Consider the following 16244-nt stretch of genomic DNA (forward strand, 5'->3'; position numbering starts at 1 on the left):
GTGGATTAGCCACACTAAATTGCCCCTTAATTGGAAAAAATGTTTAAAAGCTTTCCCAATGACTTGTCGAACCTGTAGATTAGCCTTTTGTGATTCATGCACTTGGGACACCCAGCTCTCTCTGCACCTCAGAGCTCTCCAATCTCTCACCATTTAGTTAATATGTTCCGAACAGGCGCCAGAATGTGGCAACTAGGGGCTTTTCACAGTAACTTCATTGAAGCCTACTCCTGACACTAAGCGATTTTCATTTTCATTTTTCTTTTTTTATTCTTCCTGCCAAAATGGACAATTTCACATTTTCCCCCATTATACTCCATTTGCCAGATCTTTACCCACTCACTTAACCCATTTATATTTTTTTGTAGCCTCCTTATGTCCTTTTTACAACTTACCTTCCTACCTATCTTTGTGTCAACAGCAAATTTGGCAAGTACCCCATCCATTCCTTCATCCAGCTCATTGATATACATTGTAAAAAGTTGAGGTGTCAGTGCTGATTGATCCCTGTGGCACACCATTCATTACATCTTGCCAACCTGAAACCGACCCTTTTATTCCTAACCTCTGTTTCCTGTTAGCTGGCCAAACTTCTATCCATGCCAATATATTACCCCCTAAAACATGGGCTTTTATTTTCAGCAATTCTTCACTTAATCACTACGTCAAGCTGGAGGTTGTTCCTGGGATCTTCCTTGACCAGTCAAACTGCTCACTATCATTAAGCCTGTATGAGCCAATGGGTCAACAATCAAGTGTCAGGTTTATAAAGGCCATTCTTATTCCTCACCTGCTCTTGAAGATCCCTCTTTAATTCGCATTGGTTTTGCCAGATTTACTCGTATTGTCCTTCCAAAAAGTTCAGATTCATTCTAATAAATAATAATAATATTCTTTATTAATGTCATAAGTAAGCTTACATTAACACTGTAATGACGTTACTGTGAAAATACCCTTTCGCTACACTCCGGCACCTGTTCGGGTGCACAGAGGGAGAATTCAGAATGTCTGATTTACCTAACAGCACATCTTTCAGGACTTGTGGGAGGAAACCGGATCATCCGGAGGAAACCCACGCAGACACGGGGAGAACGCGCAGACTCCGCAATAAACCGAAGAAGATAAATGATATTAAGCCACTATTCATTATGGCATACTCACCTTTTATACCCTGGTTCTTCAGTTAGCATTGTCATTTCAGTTTAGTATTTATAAACAATATGACTTGGGTTTTCAAGAATCCAACTTTGTTCACAATTACTACAAAGAGATGCCACTTTTTATTATAAAATGGTTTAAAGCTGCCAGTTTGCCCCCTTTTCCCAGACTGCCTGCCACTCACCATATTATCAATGGCAGCTGCAGCATCCTGGAAGAAAAAGTGAAAGGTTGTAAGTTGTCAATAAACAGCACAATGCACTCAACTCCATTATCAACTCAGCATGCTCAGTGCACCCTGGGTAGAAATCTGTAAATCACACTGGGGACATAACAGGTGAATGAGATACTGCCATTAAACATAAAATGAATGAAGACCAAATGATCTCCACAGTGATTTTAATGTAAATGTAAAGCTTCTAGCTTCCTGTAGTGAGTTTGTGTATGTGTGCATGTTAGAGACATTATGGGAGCAAAGTGCAAATGACAGGGCACAGGCAAGTCCTCATTCAAAATCCACACCTTCCAAATGTTGTCCACTGATCAACAATTACAAGCAGTAGCCCTGACTAATGATTACCCTCCTCAGAACATGGAACTAGAGACCTATTGTCATTCAAGCTTCCTGGAAATTGTCTCAGAGTACTAAATATATCGATGTTAATAAGGATAAGGACCACAGAAAGCCTTGTTGGCCTTTCAGTACATTTTATACCAACAATGAATAAAGACTAAAACAGATCAATTCATTGCATCACTTAGATTAAACAATTTTATTTTTTTTAAATTTAAGAGTACCCAATTCTATTTTTTCTAATTAAAGGGCAATTTAGTGTGGTCAATCCACCTACCCTTTGCATCTTTGGGTTGTGGAGGTGAGATCCACGCAGACACAGAGAGAATGTGCAAACTCCACACGAACAGTGACCCGGAGCCGGGATCAAACCCTGGCCCTTGGCATTGTGAGGCAGCACTGCACCATCATGCTGCCGTAGTCTAAACAAATTTAATATTTGACAGCTGACATTCAAGTATTTCGGTCACAGGATACTTAATGTTTTTATGTGATCACCTTTAATTAAAACGACATTTAATCAGTGGTTATATCAACTTTACCCAAATCATATTTCTTAATATTCCCAGTATGAAAGGTTTTTGTAGCTTTGAAAAAAAGATAAAAGCAAGTATCTCACCTCAGCATTCTCAAATTCAATGAATGCAAAACCTCGGTGTTTCTCTGTTTAATAAAGAATTAAAATGTTTACTTATTTCATAATCTTTATTCCTGAAATACCAACATAAAAGCATCAAATTTCAATAGTTGTAACACAGAAGCAGATCTCACTGCATCTGGTAAAAGCAGAACTAGGAGACATAGCCTCAAAATAAGGGGAAGTAGATTTAGGACTGAGTTTAGGAGGAACTTCTTGACCCAAAGGGTTGTGAATCTATGGAATTCCTTACCCAGTGAAGCAGTTGAGGCTCCTTCATTACATGTTTTTAAGGTAAAGATAGATTGTTTTTTGAAGAATAAAGGGATTAAGGGTTATGGTGTTCGGGCCGGAAAGTGGAGCCGAGTCCACAAAAGATCAGCCATGATCTCATTGAATGGCGGAGCAGGCTCGAGGGGCCAGATGGCCTACTCCTGCTCCTAGTTCTTATGTTCTTATCATGCTGAATTCTTTGTTACCAACTATTTACAAATGACTTAATTTTCAGCTTAATAATTTGGAAAAGAGTGTCTGCATTCAATGATTTAGATATTACTTAAATTTGCAGGAAAAGTGTAGCATTTTTGTTGAAAGATTTTTTTTGTAACAAAGAACTTTGTTATTACTCCAACTTTGCATGTAATCTGAACCTGGCCATTTCAGACAGGGAAATTTTAAGTACCTGTTTCATAGTCTAGTGGGATTTGAATGTCCATGATATCTCCAAATGGGATAAAAGCTGCATGAAGGACCTTCTCATCGACCTCTTCAGCAAGGCCACCTATGGATGGAAACACAAATGCACATCCAATTTAACAATATAACAGAAAGGATTTTCTGTGTTGAACACCAGATCCTGCAAGTTCCCGTCCAAGTCACACACCAGCTGTCTTGGAATTATGATCACCATTCCTTCACTGTAGCTGGGTCAAAATCTTGCAGCTTCCATCCTAATGGCACAGTGGATGTACCTACAACACGTGGACTGCAGCGGTTGAAGGTGGTAGCTCATCACCACCTTCTCAAGGGCAATTTGGGGTGAACAACCAATGCTAGACGAGCCAGTGTGTTAACATCCTGTGAAAGGGTAAAATTCAAACAATGGAATGCCTACTTACTCCAAGTAGCAAGAACATGGACACGCTTATGAGATGGTAACAGAACATGAGATGGCACAAGTCAATTAATAATAAACTTTTAGTCATTTTGTAAGAGGTGGGTGGCACGGCGGCGCAGTGGTTAGCACTGCTGCCTCATGGCACCGTGGATCCGGGTTCAATCCCGGCCCCGGGTCACTGTCCATCTGGAGTTTGCACATTCTGCGTGGGTCTCACCCCAACAACCCAAAGATATACAGGGAAGGTGGATTGGACGTGCCAAATTGCCTCTTAATTGGCAAAAAGAATTGGGTACTCTAAATTTTTTAAAATATTTTTGTAACAGGTTACATTTAATTAAGTATTAGGATATAACAAGGGAGGCTGTTGTGTTGTGGTATTGTCACTGGACTAATAATCTAGAGACCCGGCATAATGCTGTGTCGACTGGGGTTCGAATCCCGCCACAGCGGATGGTGAAATTTGAATTCAATAAAAAAATCTGGAATTAAAAGTCTAATGACCATGTGGATTGTCAGAAAAATCCATCTGTTTCTCTCGTGTCCTTTGGGGAAGGAAATCTGCCACCCTTACTGAATCCAGACCCACAGCAATGTGGTTAACTCTTAAAAGCCCTCTGAAGCAGCCTAGCAAGCCACTCATTCCCAGGGCAATTAGGGATGGGCAACAAATGCTGCCCTTGCCAGTGATGCCCACATTGCATGCAAGAATAAAAAAATCTTCTCTATGAGAATCATATCCCTCTCTGATCTTCACTCAGTCTTTCCATTGAGTTTTTATTCTTAACGACTTCAATCTTGACCCAAACTCACCTCGCCTATTGCGCATTATAATTCAATTTTATAACGCTGTACTATATTTTTCTTTAAATAAAAAACTTCTTTGAATTTACCATCTAAAGAGTCTCACCTTACCTTTTGTGGGATTAGAGAATCATATATTACTTTGACTTCCCCAACCCCACTCAACCACTCTTTTCAGACAAATTCCCCTTTTAAAAAGTCAGGTTTCCCCCAACATTCTTATATTAATTTTATAACAAGAAGTGATTGCTAGGAGCAGGCCAGATCTCTGGTAAAGTGAAACTATGGCGCTCAGTGTTAACAAATCTGTACCTAGTTACACAGACAGCACCCAGAAGTTCAAGATGCTCATAGTCTTTTCTGTGTACCATGACAAGTGGAAAATATAACAGACCATTGCGAATATTCAAACCTTTGCCGAAGAAATAGTCTCAAACTCTCTACTGATACAGAAGCAAGTAATTGCCCGATACCTTGTTCCATATTATAACATATCAAACAATAGTTGAAGGCACCTTCAAATGAATTTGAATGGTTAACATTCAGCAGATGAGAATCAAAATCACAGCATTTTTAAAACAATGGCCAGAATTCTCCGGCCGTTGGGATTCTCTTTTCCCGCTGGAAGCGCACCCCTACCCACGGGTTTCCCAGCAGCGTGGGCTGGCTTCAATGGGAAGTCCCATTGACAAGCGGCAGAAAGATATACTCTTGCTCCCAGCGAATGGCGTGCTGCGGAGAAACACACAGCTGGGATCCGGAGAATCCAGCCCAGGATCTCCAAATGGCAATTTTTCATTATTTTTTACATTCAAACAAAAAGCATTTTTGGTCAAATGTCATGAGCTTAGCACTGAATAATTTACTACACTTCAAAACAGTGTGTTTCTCATTATATACCTCTTCTCTAGAAGAACATGATTCATTTTGCAAAACAAAACTGCTGAACAGAATGGAGCGTAATCAGCAAAGGTGTATGGAACATAGCAAGCTGTGAGTAAACAGAGCCTTCCAATTTGGTTCTACTAACAAAGAGCTACCAACTGCTTAAGAAAGGGATTCATTATCTTCATATGGATTTCCTTTGGCATTTAAATATAAAATAGGGGCAGCACGGTGGTGCAGTGGTTAGCACTGCTGCCTCATGGCGCTGAGGTCCCAGGTTCGATCCTGGCACTGGATCACTGTGTGCAGTTTCCACATTCTCCCAGTGTTTGTATGGGTCCCACGCCCACAACCGAGAAAGATGTGCAGGGTAGCTGGATCCGCCACGCTAAATTGCCCCTTAATTGGAAAAAAAATAATAATTGGGTACTCTAAAGTTTAACAAAATTAAATTAAAATAAGGCCATGTATAAGGCATAGATCCGTACATAGACACAGAGGGTACCACGTTGGCAATACTACACCACATCATCCTGCACAGCGGGTTACAGGGAAGCCACAGGGTAGAGCTGCAGCCCTACATCACAAAGCCGCAGGAGCTCAGTGTGGAGGATAGTATCCTCCTATGGGGAGCTCGCAAGCTTATCCCGTGGCCGGGTCAATAAACAATCCTACAGAACCTGCATAGTGGACACCCTGCAACCTCAAAGATGAAAATTCTGGCAAAGAAATGTGTGGTGGCCCATAATTGACAGCGACATTGAGAGAGCAGTAAAAGGATACCCAGTATTACAGGAACACCAGAAGGTCCTTCCGTCAGCATCGCTCCATCCCTGGGAATGGCCAGGTCACCCCTGGATGTGTTTGCATGTCTGCTTTGCCGGGTTGTTCATGGGGTTAATGTATCTTTGTCCTCGTAGGCACACACTCCAAGTGACTGGGCGTGCACTGGATGCCCACTGCCACCTTGAGAGCTACAGTGGAGAAACCATGCCAATTATTTAGCATCCACGGGATACCGGAGTGACTGGTAACGGACAACGATACCCCATTCACTAGTGAAGAATTCTTTTTTTTTTATTCAGAGTACCCAATTCTTTTTTTCCAATTAAGGGGCAATTTAACATGGCCAATATATCTAGCTTGCACATTTTTGGGCTGTGGGGGTGAAACCCACACAGACACGGGGAGAATGTGCAAACTCCACACGGACAGTGACCCAGAGCCGGGATTGAACCTGGGACCTCGGCGCCGTGAGGCCGCAGTGCTAACCCACTGCGCCACCATGCTGCCCCTCTAGTGAAGAATTCTGATCATTTATGCATGTCAGCCGGTGAACGCACATCCGCACTGCACCATACTGCCAGTTCTAAAATGGATTGGAGGAGCAGGCGGTTCAAACAAGGTATGAAGCAGAATACAGGCTCCCTGGATACAAAACTGGCATGGTTCCTGGTCCATTACCGGACCATGCCTCACATCACAATAGGGGTAGCGGGGCAGCCTGGTAGCGCAGTGGATGGCACTGTTGTCTCACGGCACCGAGGTCCCAGGTTCGATCCTGGCTCTGGGTCACTGTCCATGTGGAGTTTGCACATTCTCCCCATGCTTACGTGGGTTTCGCCCCCACAACCCAAAGATGTGCAGGGTAGGTGGATTGTCCATGCTAAACTGCCCCTTAATTGGAAAAAATGAATTGGGTACTCTAAATTTTTTTTAAAACAATAGGGGTTGCTCCGGCAGAGCTATTAGAGGGCCAATGCCGCCTGAGCCTGACGTTTTCAAGTCTAGCTGGAAAAGTAGAGTCAAAGCGGACGTTTTCTATGACTGCAATAAACTTGCATTTACCTACCTACAAGGGCACTATGGGTCTTCAGAACTGCAGTCTTAAATTAAAATAAGGAGGGCGGTACAGTGGCGCAGTGGTTAGCCTCACGGTGCAGAGGACCCGGGTTCACTACCCGCACCGGAACACTATCCACGTGGAGTTTGCACATTCTCCCCATGTCGGCATGGATCTCACTCCTACAAACCAAAGATGTGCAGGATAGGTGGATTGGCCACACTAAATTGCCCCTTAATTGGGAAAAAAAGAATTGGCTACTCTAAAATGTTATAAAATTAAATTTAAATAAGGCCATGTACTACTTAAAGATACAGATGTAGAGATCTCATTGTCTTGACCAGATGCATTTGTAGAAGGCCTTACCACCAGCAGTACTTGCGCATTCCAAAAACAAGAGTCATTTATGGCACAGAAGGAGGCCATTTGGTCCATCAATTCTATGGTGGCTCCTTATGGAGCAAGCCAGTCAATCCCATTCCCATAAACTTGTATCCCTGCAAGTTTATTTCCATCAAGTTCCCATCCATTTTTCATTTGAAATCATTGATAATTTCTGCTCCCACCGCCCTCACGGGCAGTAAGTTCCAATTCATTACCATTTGCTACAAAAATAAAGTTCTTTGTCACATTCTGATTTAGGGCTTCTGTTGCCCTAAATCATTCTGTAAATTTATTATTCCACCTCTTTGACAGTCAGGTATTCTCCTTTCTGTACCATTTGCTAACTTTGAGGCATCTACCTTGAGTACATGATGAATGACCATTAAGGAAAAACAACCTGCAAACGTTCCCTCCCATCAGGGAAAATGGCTCATCATCCCACTATGGCTTTTCTCACACAGCTCATCTGAAATTAAACATTAATTTGAGGCGCAAAGTTGCATCCCACCATTCTATCGTGAAATGTGCTAACACGCTAACTCACTCAATAAACTGATGGAACATGTAACAGTTTAAAAATCCATGCACTGAAAAAAATACATTTCACATATTCACAGTAGTGTGTTTTTCTCGATATTAACTGGTATAAAAATTAAGGAACCCATCCACTAATCCAGTCAAACTGTCTCCAAAATGCCTGAGTCAGCTGGATGTGACAGTAAGCCCAACAAGTCAGTACAGGAGGGCACTATAAGTAGCTGTAAGCTGACCTGCCAAAATTGTCACCTATAATCATAACAGAGGTCTTTCGCAGGTTATAAATATTCTTATAGCCTGGACGATTATTGGTTACGACATTGCTAATTATTATACTAATAACACCAAATTATGTATAATTATTTATTCAAACCCCCAGCCCAATAATTTGACCTGTCTGTGTATCTCCAAAGGGCGCATTAGTTAGAACAGTTCATATTTTAGATGACTCAACCCGGCTTTTAAAAGGAAGGTGCCCTTTGTCAGATTGAAAAGTGGGTCAGAATGATTGGCGCTTATTTGGAACTTAGTGTAACATTGAAATAAATAAATAAATAAACAATAAAAATCGCGCAGAGGCCCGGGTTTCCTCGAAAATATTCTCATTCCACGAAGCGTAAGTGAATTGTCAGCCTGCAGGGTTGCGGGATTCCCACCGGGCTCACTACATCCACCCCAATTTAAAATGTAGACATTTTATTCAGGTGTGGAAAGGCTCTGAAGAAGCGAGATTGCGAGGCTGACCCGCTTCACTCACCCACATACAGCACACGCTTGGTCGTCGCCATCTTGTCTTGAACTTTCCCCCTTCAACTCCCACCTTTGACCCAGGAGGTGCTGTTCGGGCACTTGCTCACTGTCTGGTTTCCATACAAAGTTATTTTTTAAAACATTGATACCAACTTGAAAATGACCCATTACGAAAAAATATATATATTTTTCTTCCCAGGGTATTAAGAGAAATTATTTTTTGAAAATTTTCCAATTAAGGGGCATTTTTAGCGTGGCCAATCCACCTACCCTGCACATCTTTAAATTGTGGGGATGAGACCTACGCAGACGTGGGGAGAATGTGTAAACTCCACACGGACAGTGACTCAGGGCCGGGATTGAACCTGGGTCCTCGGTGAGGCAGCAGTGCTAAACACTGTGCCACCGACACGGGACAGTGACAGTGACCCACGGTCGGGATCGAACCTGGGTCCTTGGTGCCGTGAGGCAGCAGTGCTAATCACTGTGCCACCCTTAAGATAAATTCTTAAGAGAAAATGAGCCCTATTGGAACTATTAAAGCAAGAGTGGGGTTAGAATTTGATGCTTTTGAGGAGCAAAATACCAGTGCAGATTCTACAAATCATATGGCCTCTTTATGTGCTATAATAGTCCACAATCCTCTTCATATTGGAAAAGTGCTGTTGCCTGCTTGATCCAGACCTGGACCTGTAAAGCCTCATTTACAAACAGGGTCAAAAATTATGTTTTTTGTGATCAATTGGATTGGATTGGATTTGTTTATTGTCACTTGTACTGAGGTACAGTGAAAAGTACTTTTCTGCGAGCAGCTTAACAGATCATTAAGTACATGGGAAGAAAAGAGAATAAAAGAAAATACATAAGAGGGCAACACAAGGTATACAACATAAACACTGTAAGAAGTCTTACAACACCAGGTTAAAGTCCAACAGGTTTGTTTCAAACACGAGCTTTCGGAGCACGGCTCCTTCTTCAGGTGAATTCACCTGAAGAAGGAGCCGTGCTCCAAAAGCTCGTGTTTGAAACAAACCTGTTGGACTTTAACCTGGTGTTGTAAGACTTCTTACTGTGCTCACCCCAGTCCAACGCCGGCATCTCCACATCATGGCTAACATAAACACTGGCATCGGTGGTAGTGTTAATGATGTCAGTCCATAAGAGGGTGATTTAGGAGTCTGGTAACATCGGGAAGAAGCTGTTTTTGAGTCTGTTTGTGCGTGTTCTCAGACTTCTGTTTGTGCGTGTTCTCAGACTTCTGTTCGTGCGTGTTCTCAGACTTCTGTATCTCCTGCCCGATGGAAGAAGTTGGAAGAGTGAGTAAGCCGGGTGGGAGGAGTCTTTGATTATGCTGCCCACAGGCAGCAGGTGGTGTAGATGAAGTCAATGGATGGGAGGCAGGTTTGTGTGATGGACTGGGTGGTGTTCACGACTCTCTGAAGTTTCTTGCGGTCCTGGGCCGAGCAGTTGCCATACCAGGCTGTGGTGCAGCCAGATTGGACTTGGAGAGAGAAAGCATCCTAAGACGTGCAGGTTAGGTGGATTGGCCGTGCTAAATTGCCCTTAGTGTCCATAAAGGTTAGGAGCGGTTATTTGGTTACGGGGATAAGGTGGAAGTGAGGGTGTAATGTGGGTCGGTGCAGACTCGATGGGCCGAATGGCCTCCTTCTGCACTGTATGTTCTATGGTGCATCAGTAAATGTTGGTAAGAGTTGATGTGGACATGCCAAATTTCCTTAGTTTTTAAATTCTCTGATATTCCCAAGTTTCTCACTAAATCAGTAGATAAAGGTTGTAATCTAGCCCATATAGGAGCAGAATTAGGCCATTCGGCCCATCAAATCTCCTCCACCATTCGATCATGGTTGATTTGTACCTCATCCCCATTCCCCGGCCTTTTCCCCATAACCCCTGATCTCCTTATTAATCAAAAAAAACGCGTTTTAATCAAGAACATCAGATTTGTGCTCGAGCTGCTAATACCTACAGGGCTACAGACCAAGAGCTGGAAGGTGGAATTAGACAAATTGTTCTTTCTTAGAACATAAGAAGTTTAAACGCATTTTATTCAAACTTGTATCAAAGTAGGTTACAGCAAACAAACACCCTGGGAAACATTCTTCCCAACAATCAACTATACAGTTTGTACAGATTTTCCTCCTTTTCCACCCACCACCCCCCCCCCCCACGACGAACAGCTCCTCAAACACGGTCACAATCATGCCTGTTGCGCTAACAATTGCACACAAAGACTTGAATCGGTACAAGAGAGGCTTTATTACCATGAGATGTCTATCCTCCGACTGCAGCTGGTAGAATGGCAGCTCAGGAGAACTCATGAATATTTATACTGCTCCCTGTGGGCGGAGCTAGCCAGCAGGGGCTTACCGACCAACCTGTAATACAGGTACTGCTGTACATCCCCTAATACAGGCACACACATATTTACACAGTGGTGGATCACCACATTCACCCCCTGTTAAGAATGAGTCCGGCGGGGGTGACGTGGAACTATATACATAATCTGTGATGTATTTACAGAGGGGAGGGAAAAAAATTAAGTGTCCATCTTGCAACCCGGTGCCCGTCATAGGTTGAGTCTGACCGGTGGTCTGACGGTTCGTTGAGAGCGACACAGCCATGGTGGCAACGTCTGCACAGGCGCTGTCGGCGTCGACGGCATCGGTGGTGGCGGCTTTTGGTGCTGGCCAGTGGCTGGACGACTCCGGGAGCGTGCTGAAATCTTCCATGTCCTCTAGTGTGGGCAGGGGAACGAGGGATGGACCTGGTGGGGCTGGTGCTGGGAGCGCCGGGGGAGGGGAGGGTGGCGCGTGGGTGGGGAGGTGTGTGTGAGTGGGATCGGCACCCGAGGGGGCCAGGTCCCTGAATGAGACTGTATCCTGGCGGCCGTCGGGGAACTCCACGTAGGCATACTGGGGGTTTGCGTGGAGCAGACGTACCCTGTCCACCAGAGGATCCGCCTTGTGGAGCCTGACATGCCTACGCAGTAGGTCCGGCCCTGGAGCTGCGAGCCAAGTCGGGAGCGACATCCCGGATGTAGACTTCCTAGAGAAGGTAAAAACACGTTCATGGGGTGTACTGTTAGTCGCCGTGCACAGCAGTGACCGGATGGAGTGCAGTGCATCCGGGAGGACCTGCTGCCAGCGAGAGGCCGGGAGGTTTCTGAACCGTAGGGCCAGCTGGACGCCCTCCATACCGTCCCGTTCTCCCTCTCTACCTGCCCGTTTCCCCAGGGGTTGTAGCTGGTCGTCCTGCTGGAGGCGATACCCCTATTGAGCAGGAACTGACGCAGCTCATCACTCATGAATGAGGATCCCCTGTCAGGGCCGGCCCAAGGCACCGGCAACTCGGGCAGTCGCTCGGGGCGCCATGTGCTAGGGGGCGCCAGAGACTCGGGTCCCGCGCATGCGCAGTTGGGCCGGTGCCAACCAGTGCATGCGCGGTGGCCGCCCTCCCCCAGGGCGGCCCCCTCCGCCCCCCCCCCCCCTCCGTCTGCCCTCGGGCCCGCCCCCGCGCCTCGGGCCCGCCCACCCCACCTCCGCCTCGCCCCCCCCCCCCCCCCCCCCCCCCCCGCCTCGGGCCCGCCCCCCGAAGGGCGCCGAAGTTCAGCTTGCCCAGGGCGCCAGCAACCCTAGGGCCGGCGCTGTCCCCTGTCACTGTGGATATAGTTGGGGAAACCGAACAGAGCGAATATGGAATCGAGGGCCTTGATGACGGTGGCAGACGTCATATCTGGGCATGGGATGGCGAATGGGAACCTAGAGAATTCATCGACCACACTAAGGATATACGTGTTGTGGTCGGTGGAGGGGAGGGACCCTTTGAAATCCACGTGAGGTGTTCAAAGGGGCGGGAAGCCTTCACCAGGCGCGCGCGATCTGGCCGGTAGAAGTGCGGCTTGCACTCCGCACAGACCTGGCAGTCTCTGGTGACTGTCCGTACTTCCTCGACGGAGTAGGGCAGATTGCGGGCTTTGACTAGGTGGTACAACCGAGTGACCCCTGGGTGGCAAAGGCTGTCATGCAGGGCACGGAGCTGGTCCACTTGTGCGCTGGTATATGTACCTCGGGAGAGGGCGTCTGGGGGCTCGTGAGCTTGCCGGGGTGATACAGGATCTCGTAATTATAGGTGGAGAGCTCGATTCTCCACCGCAAGATTTTGTCGTTTTTGATCTTGCCCCGCTGCGTGTTGGTCAGTGAGGAGAGTGAATCTCCTGCCAACCAGGTAATGCCTCCAGTGCCGCACCGCCTCAACGATTGCCTGGGCCTCCTTTTCAACAGACAAATGTCGAATTTCGGAGGCATGGAGGGTGCGGGAAAAGTATGCCACGGGTCTGCCTGCCTGGTTTAGAGTGGCGGCAAGGGCGACATCTGAAGCGTTGCTCTCTACTTGAAAGGGCAGTGTCCCATCTACTGCGTGCACCCCGGCCTTGGCTATGTCTGAGCGAATACGAGCGAAGGCATGTTATGCCTCGGCTGTGAGGGGAAATTGCGTGGACTGGATCAGTGGGCGGGCCTTGTCCGCGTATTTTGGGATCTACTGGGCGTAGTAAGAAATGAACCCCAGGCATCGTTTGAAAGCCGTGAGGCAGTGGGAGCTCCATGAGGGGGCGTATGCGGTCGCGATTGGGCCCCAGGAGTCCATTTTGGACTACGTAGCTGAGGATGGCTAAGCGGTCTGTGCTGAATACGCACTTCTCCTTGTTATAAGTGAGGTTGAGGAGAGATGCGGTGTGGAGAAATTTGGCAATGTTGGCGTCGTGGTCCTGCTGGTCGCGGCCGTAGATGGTGACATTGTCTAAGTACGGAAACGTGGCCCGCAGTCTGCACCGGTCAACCATTCAGTCCATTTCTCTTTGAAATACCGAGACCCCGTTAGTGACGCCGAAGGGAACCCTAAGAAATTGATACAGTCGACCATCCACCTCAAAGGCAGTGTAGGAACAGTCCTATTTACGGATGGGGAGCTGGTGGTAGGCGGATTTCAGGTCAATCGTTGAGAAGACCCGGTACTGTGCAATCTGATTGACCATATCAGATATGCGAGGGAGGGGGTACGCGTCGAGCTGCGTGTACCGATTGATGGTCTGGCTGTAGTCCACGACCATCCTGTGTTTCTCCCCAGTTTTAACCACTACCACTTGGGCTCTCCAGGGACTGTTGCTGGCCTCGATAATACCCTCCCGAAGCAGCCGCTGGACCTCGGACCTGATGAAGGTCTTGTCCTGGGTGCTGTACCGTCTGCTCCTTGTGGCGATGGGCTTGCAATCTGCAGTCAGATTGGCAAAGAGGGAGGAGGGTCAACCTTGAGGGTTGTGAGGCCGCAAGCAGTGAGTGGGGGTAGGGGCCCGTCGAATTTGAGGGCGAGGCTCTGGAGGTTACATTGGAAGTCCAGGCCCAGTAAAAGTGACGCACAGAGGTTGGGGAGAACGTACAGGCGGAAACCGCTGAATTCAACGCCTTGTACGGTGAGTTTGACCAGACAGAAACCCCGGATCAGGACAGAGTGGGATCCAGAAGCCAGGGAGATCCGCTGGTTGGCAGGATGGACCGCGAGGGAGCAGCACCTTACCGTGTCCGGATGGATGAAGCTATTGGTGCTCCTGGAGTCAAGTAGGCAGCAGGTCACGTGGCCGTTGATGAGCACCGTCGTTGAAGTGGTAGCCAGGTTGCGAGGACGGGATTGGTCGAGCGTCATGGAGGAGAGTAGCGGGTGACCGTCCGAAGAGTCTGAAGAGTCCAACGAGTAGCGGCAGCGACCCGGGTCCCGTGGTCCAGTCCCGAGGGGCGTCCGAAGTACCTGCGGGGGAGAAGATGGTGGCGCCCATGCAGCACACGTTGTGGGGGCGGGGCAAGATGGCGGCGCCCACTGGCCGTACGTCCACCTGGGGGGAGAAGATGGCGACGCCCACTGGTTGCACGTGGCCCCAGGAGCAGCGGACGGTGGCTCCCATCGCGCAATCGGCTGAGGAAGGGGGGGAGGTCGGGCGCGATAGCGGCAACTGCGCAGGCCTGACACACCGCTGCAAAGTGGCCTTTCTTGCCGCAGGATTTACAGGTCGCGGCGCGGGCCAGGCAGCGCTGGCGGGGGTGCTTCTGCTGGCCGCAGAAGTAGCAGCGGGGTGCGCAGTGTGGCGAGCAGCGCAGGCATATTGCGCGGAAGCGGCCCCAGTCAGGGGGGTCGGTTGCGGGGTCCACAAGCGGTAGGATGGGTGGGCTGCGCGGCGGGTGGGGTAGGATTGTATGTTACATGAAGCGACCGTCATGGAGAGCGTTAAAGTCTTTGTCGCTGCTAGATCGAGCGCGGCCCCTTCCAGCAGTCGTTGCCGGATGGGGTCTGATGCAATCCCCGTCACAAATGCATCTCGCATGAGGAGATTGGAATGTTCCGTGGCCGTGACAGCCTGGCACTCGCAGTCCCGTACTAGAGGGATAAGGGCCCGCCAGAAGTCCTCAATCTACTCCCCCGGTAGCTGGACGCGAGTGGCGAGTACATGCCTCGCAAACAGAGTGTTCGTCGACTGGACGTAATTTTCTTTGAAAAGTTCCATGGCTCGTGCGTAGTTCGGCGCGTCCTGTATCAGCGGGAACACGCTGGAGCTCAACCTGGAGTAGAGGAGTTGAATTTTCTGAGCTTCCGATGGTGTAGGGTCCGCTGAGGTGATGTAGGCCTCGAAGCAAGCCAGCCAGTGATTAAAGTCTTTTCTAGCGTTTGCCGATTGCGGATCCAGCTGCAAGCGATCGGGTTTTATTCTGATGTCCATGATGCGGAAAATCTCACGGTAATAAATTGTTGCGCTAACAATTGCACTTAAAGACTCGAATCGGTACAAGAGAGGCTTTATTACCGTGAGATGTTTATCCTCCGATTGCAGCTGGTAGAATGGCAGCTCAGGAGAACTCATGAATATTTATACTGCTCCCTGTGGGCGGAGCTAGCCAGCAGGGGCTTACCGACCAACCTGTAATACAGGTACTGCTGTACATCTCCTAATACAGGCACACACATATTTACACAGTGGTGGATCACCAGAATGCCCCACCTTTTCTCAAACTCCCCTGCTGAGCCCTTAACTCATACTTTATCGGCAGGGGGCCTGATCATGGGGGGGGACTTCAACACAGTGCTGGACCCCGTGTTGGACAGATCGAGTTCAAGGACGAGTAGGAGGCCGGCAGCGGCAGAAGTGTTAACGGGGTTTATGGAGCAGATGGGAGGGGTGGACCCCTGGAGGTTTGGGAGGCCGAGGGCGAGGGAGTATTCCTTTTTCTCCCATGTCCACAGAGTCTATTCTAGAATTGACTTTTTTGTATTGAGCAGGGGACTGATCCCGAAAGTACGGGAAGTGGAGTACTCGGCCATAGCGGTCTCAGACCACGCGCCACACTGGGTAGATTTGGAAATGGGGGAGGTGCGAGACCAGCGTCCGCTGTGGCGCCTGGATGTGGGGTTGCTGGCGGATGAGGAGGTGTATAAGAGGGTCCGGAAGAGCATTGAAAGATATCTGGACATTAATGACACGGGGGAGGTGCAG

The 16244-nt window shown here is 47.8% G+C and overlaps 1 protein-coding gene across 1 annotated transcript in view; it reads right to left on the bottom strand.

Moving 5' to 3' along the window:
- ppie (peptidylprolyl isomerase E (cyclophilin E)) overlaps positions 1-8771 on the bottom strand; it is a 29062-nt gene extending 20291 nt beyond the window's left edge. The window contains exons 1-5 of the mRNA XM_038797422.1: positions 8697-8771; positions 3052-3150; positions 2352-2395; positions 1343-1369; positions 791-872 (exon numbers count right to left, since the gene is read on the bottom strand). Coding sequence (XP_038653350.1) covers positions 791-872; positions 1343-1369; positions 2352-2395; positions 3052-3150; positions 8697-8727 — 283 coding nt within the window. The 5' untranslated portion in view covers positions 8728-8771. The remainder of the gene's footprint in view (positions 1-790; positions 873-1342; positions 1370-2351; positions 2396-3051; positions 3151-8696) is intronic.
- Positions 8772-16244: the final 7473 nt, after the last annotated feature.

This window comes from Scyliorhinus canicula, chromosome 1, assembly GCF_902713615.1.
Source record: "Scyliorhinus canicula chromosome 1, sScyCan1.1, whole genome shotgun sequence".
NCBI classification, from domain to species: domain Eukaryota; kingdom Metazoa; phylum Chordata; class Chondrichthyes; order Carcharhiniformes; family Scyliorhinidae; genus Scyliorhinus; species Scyliorhinus canicula.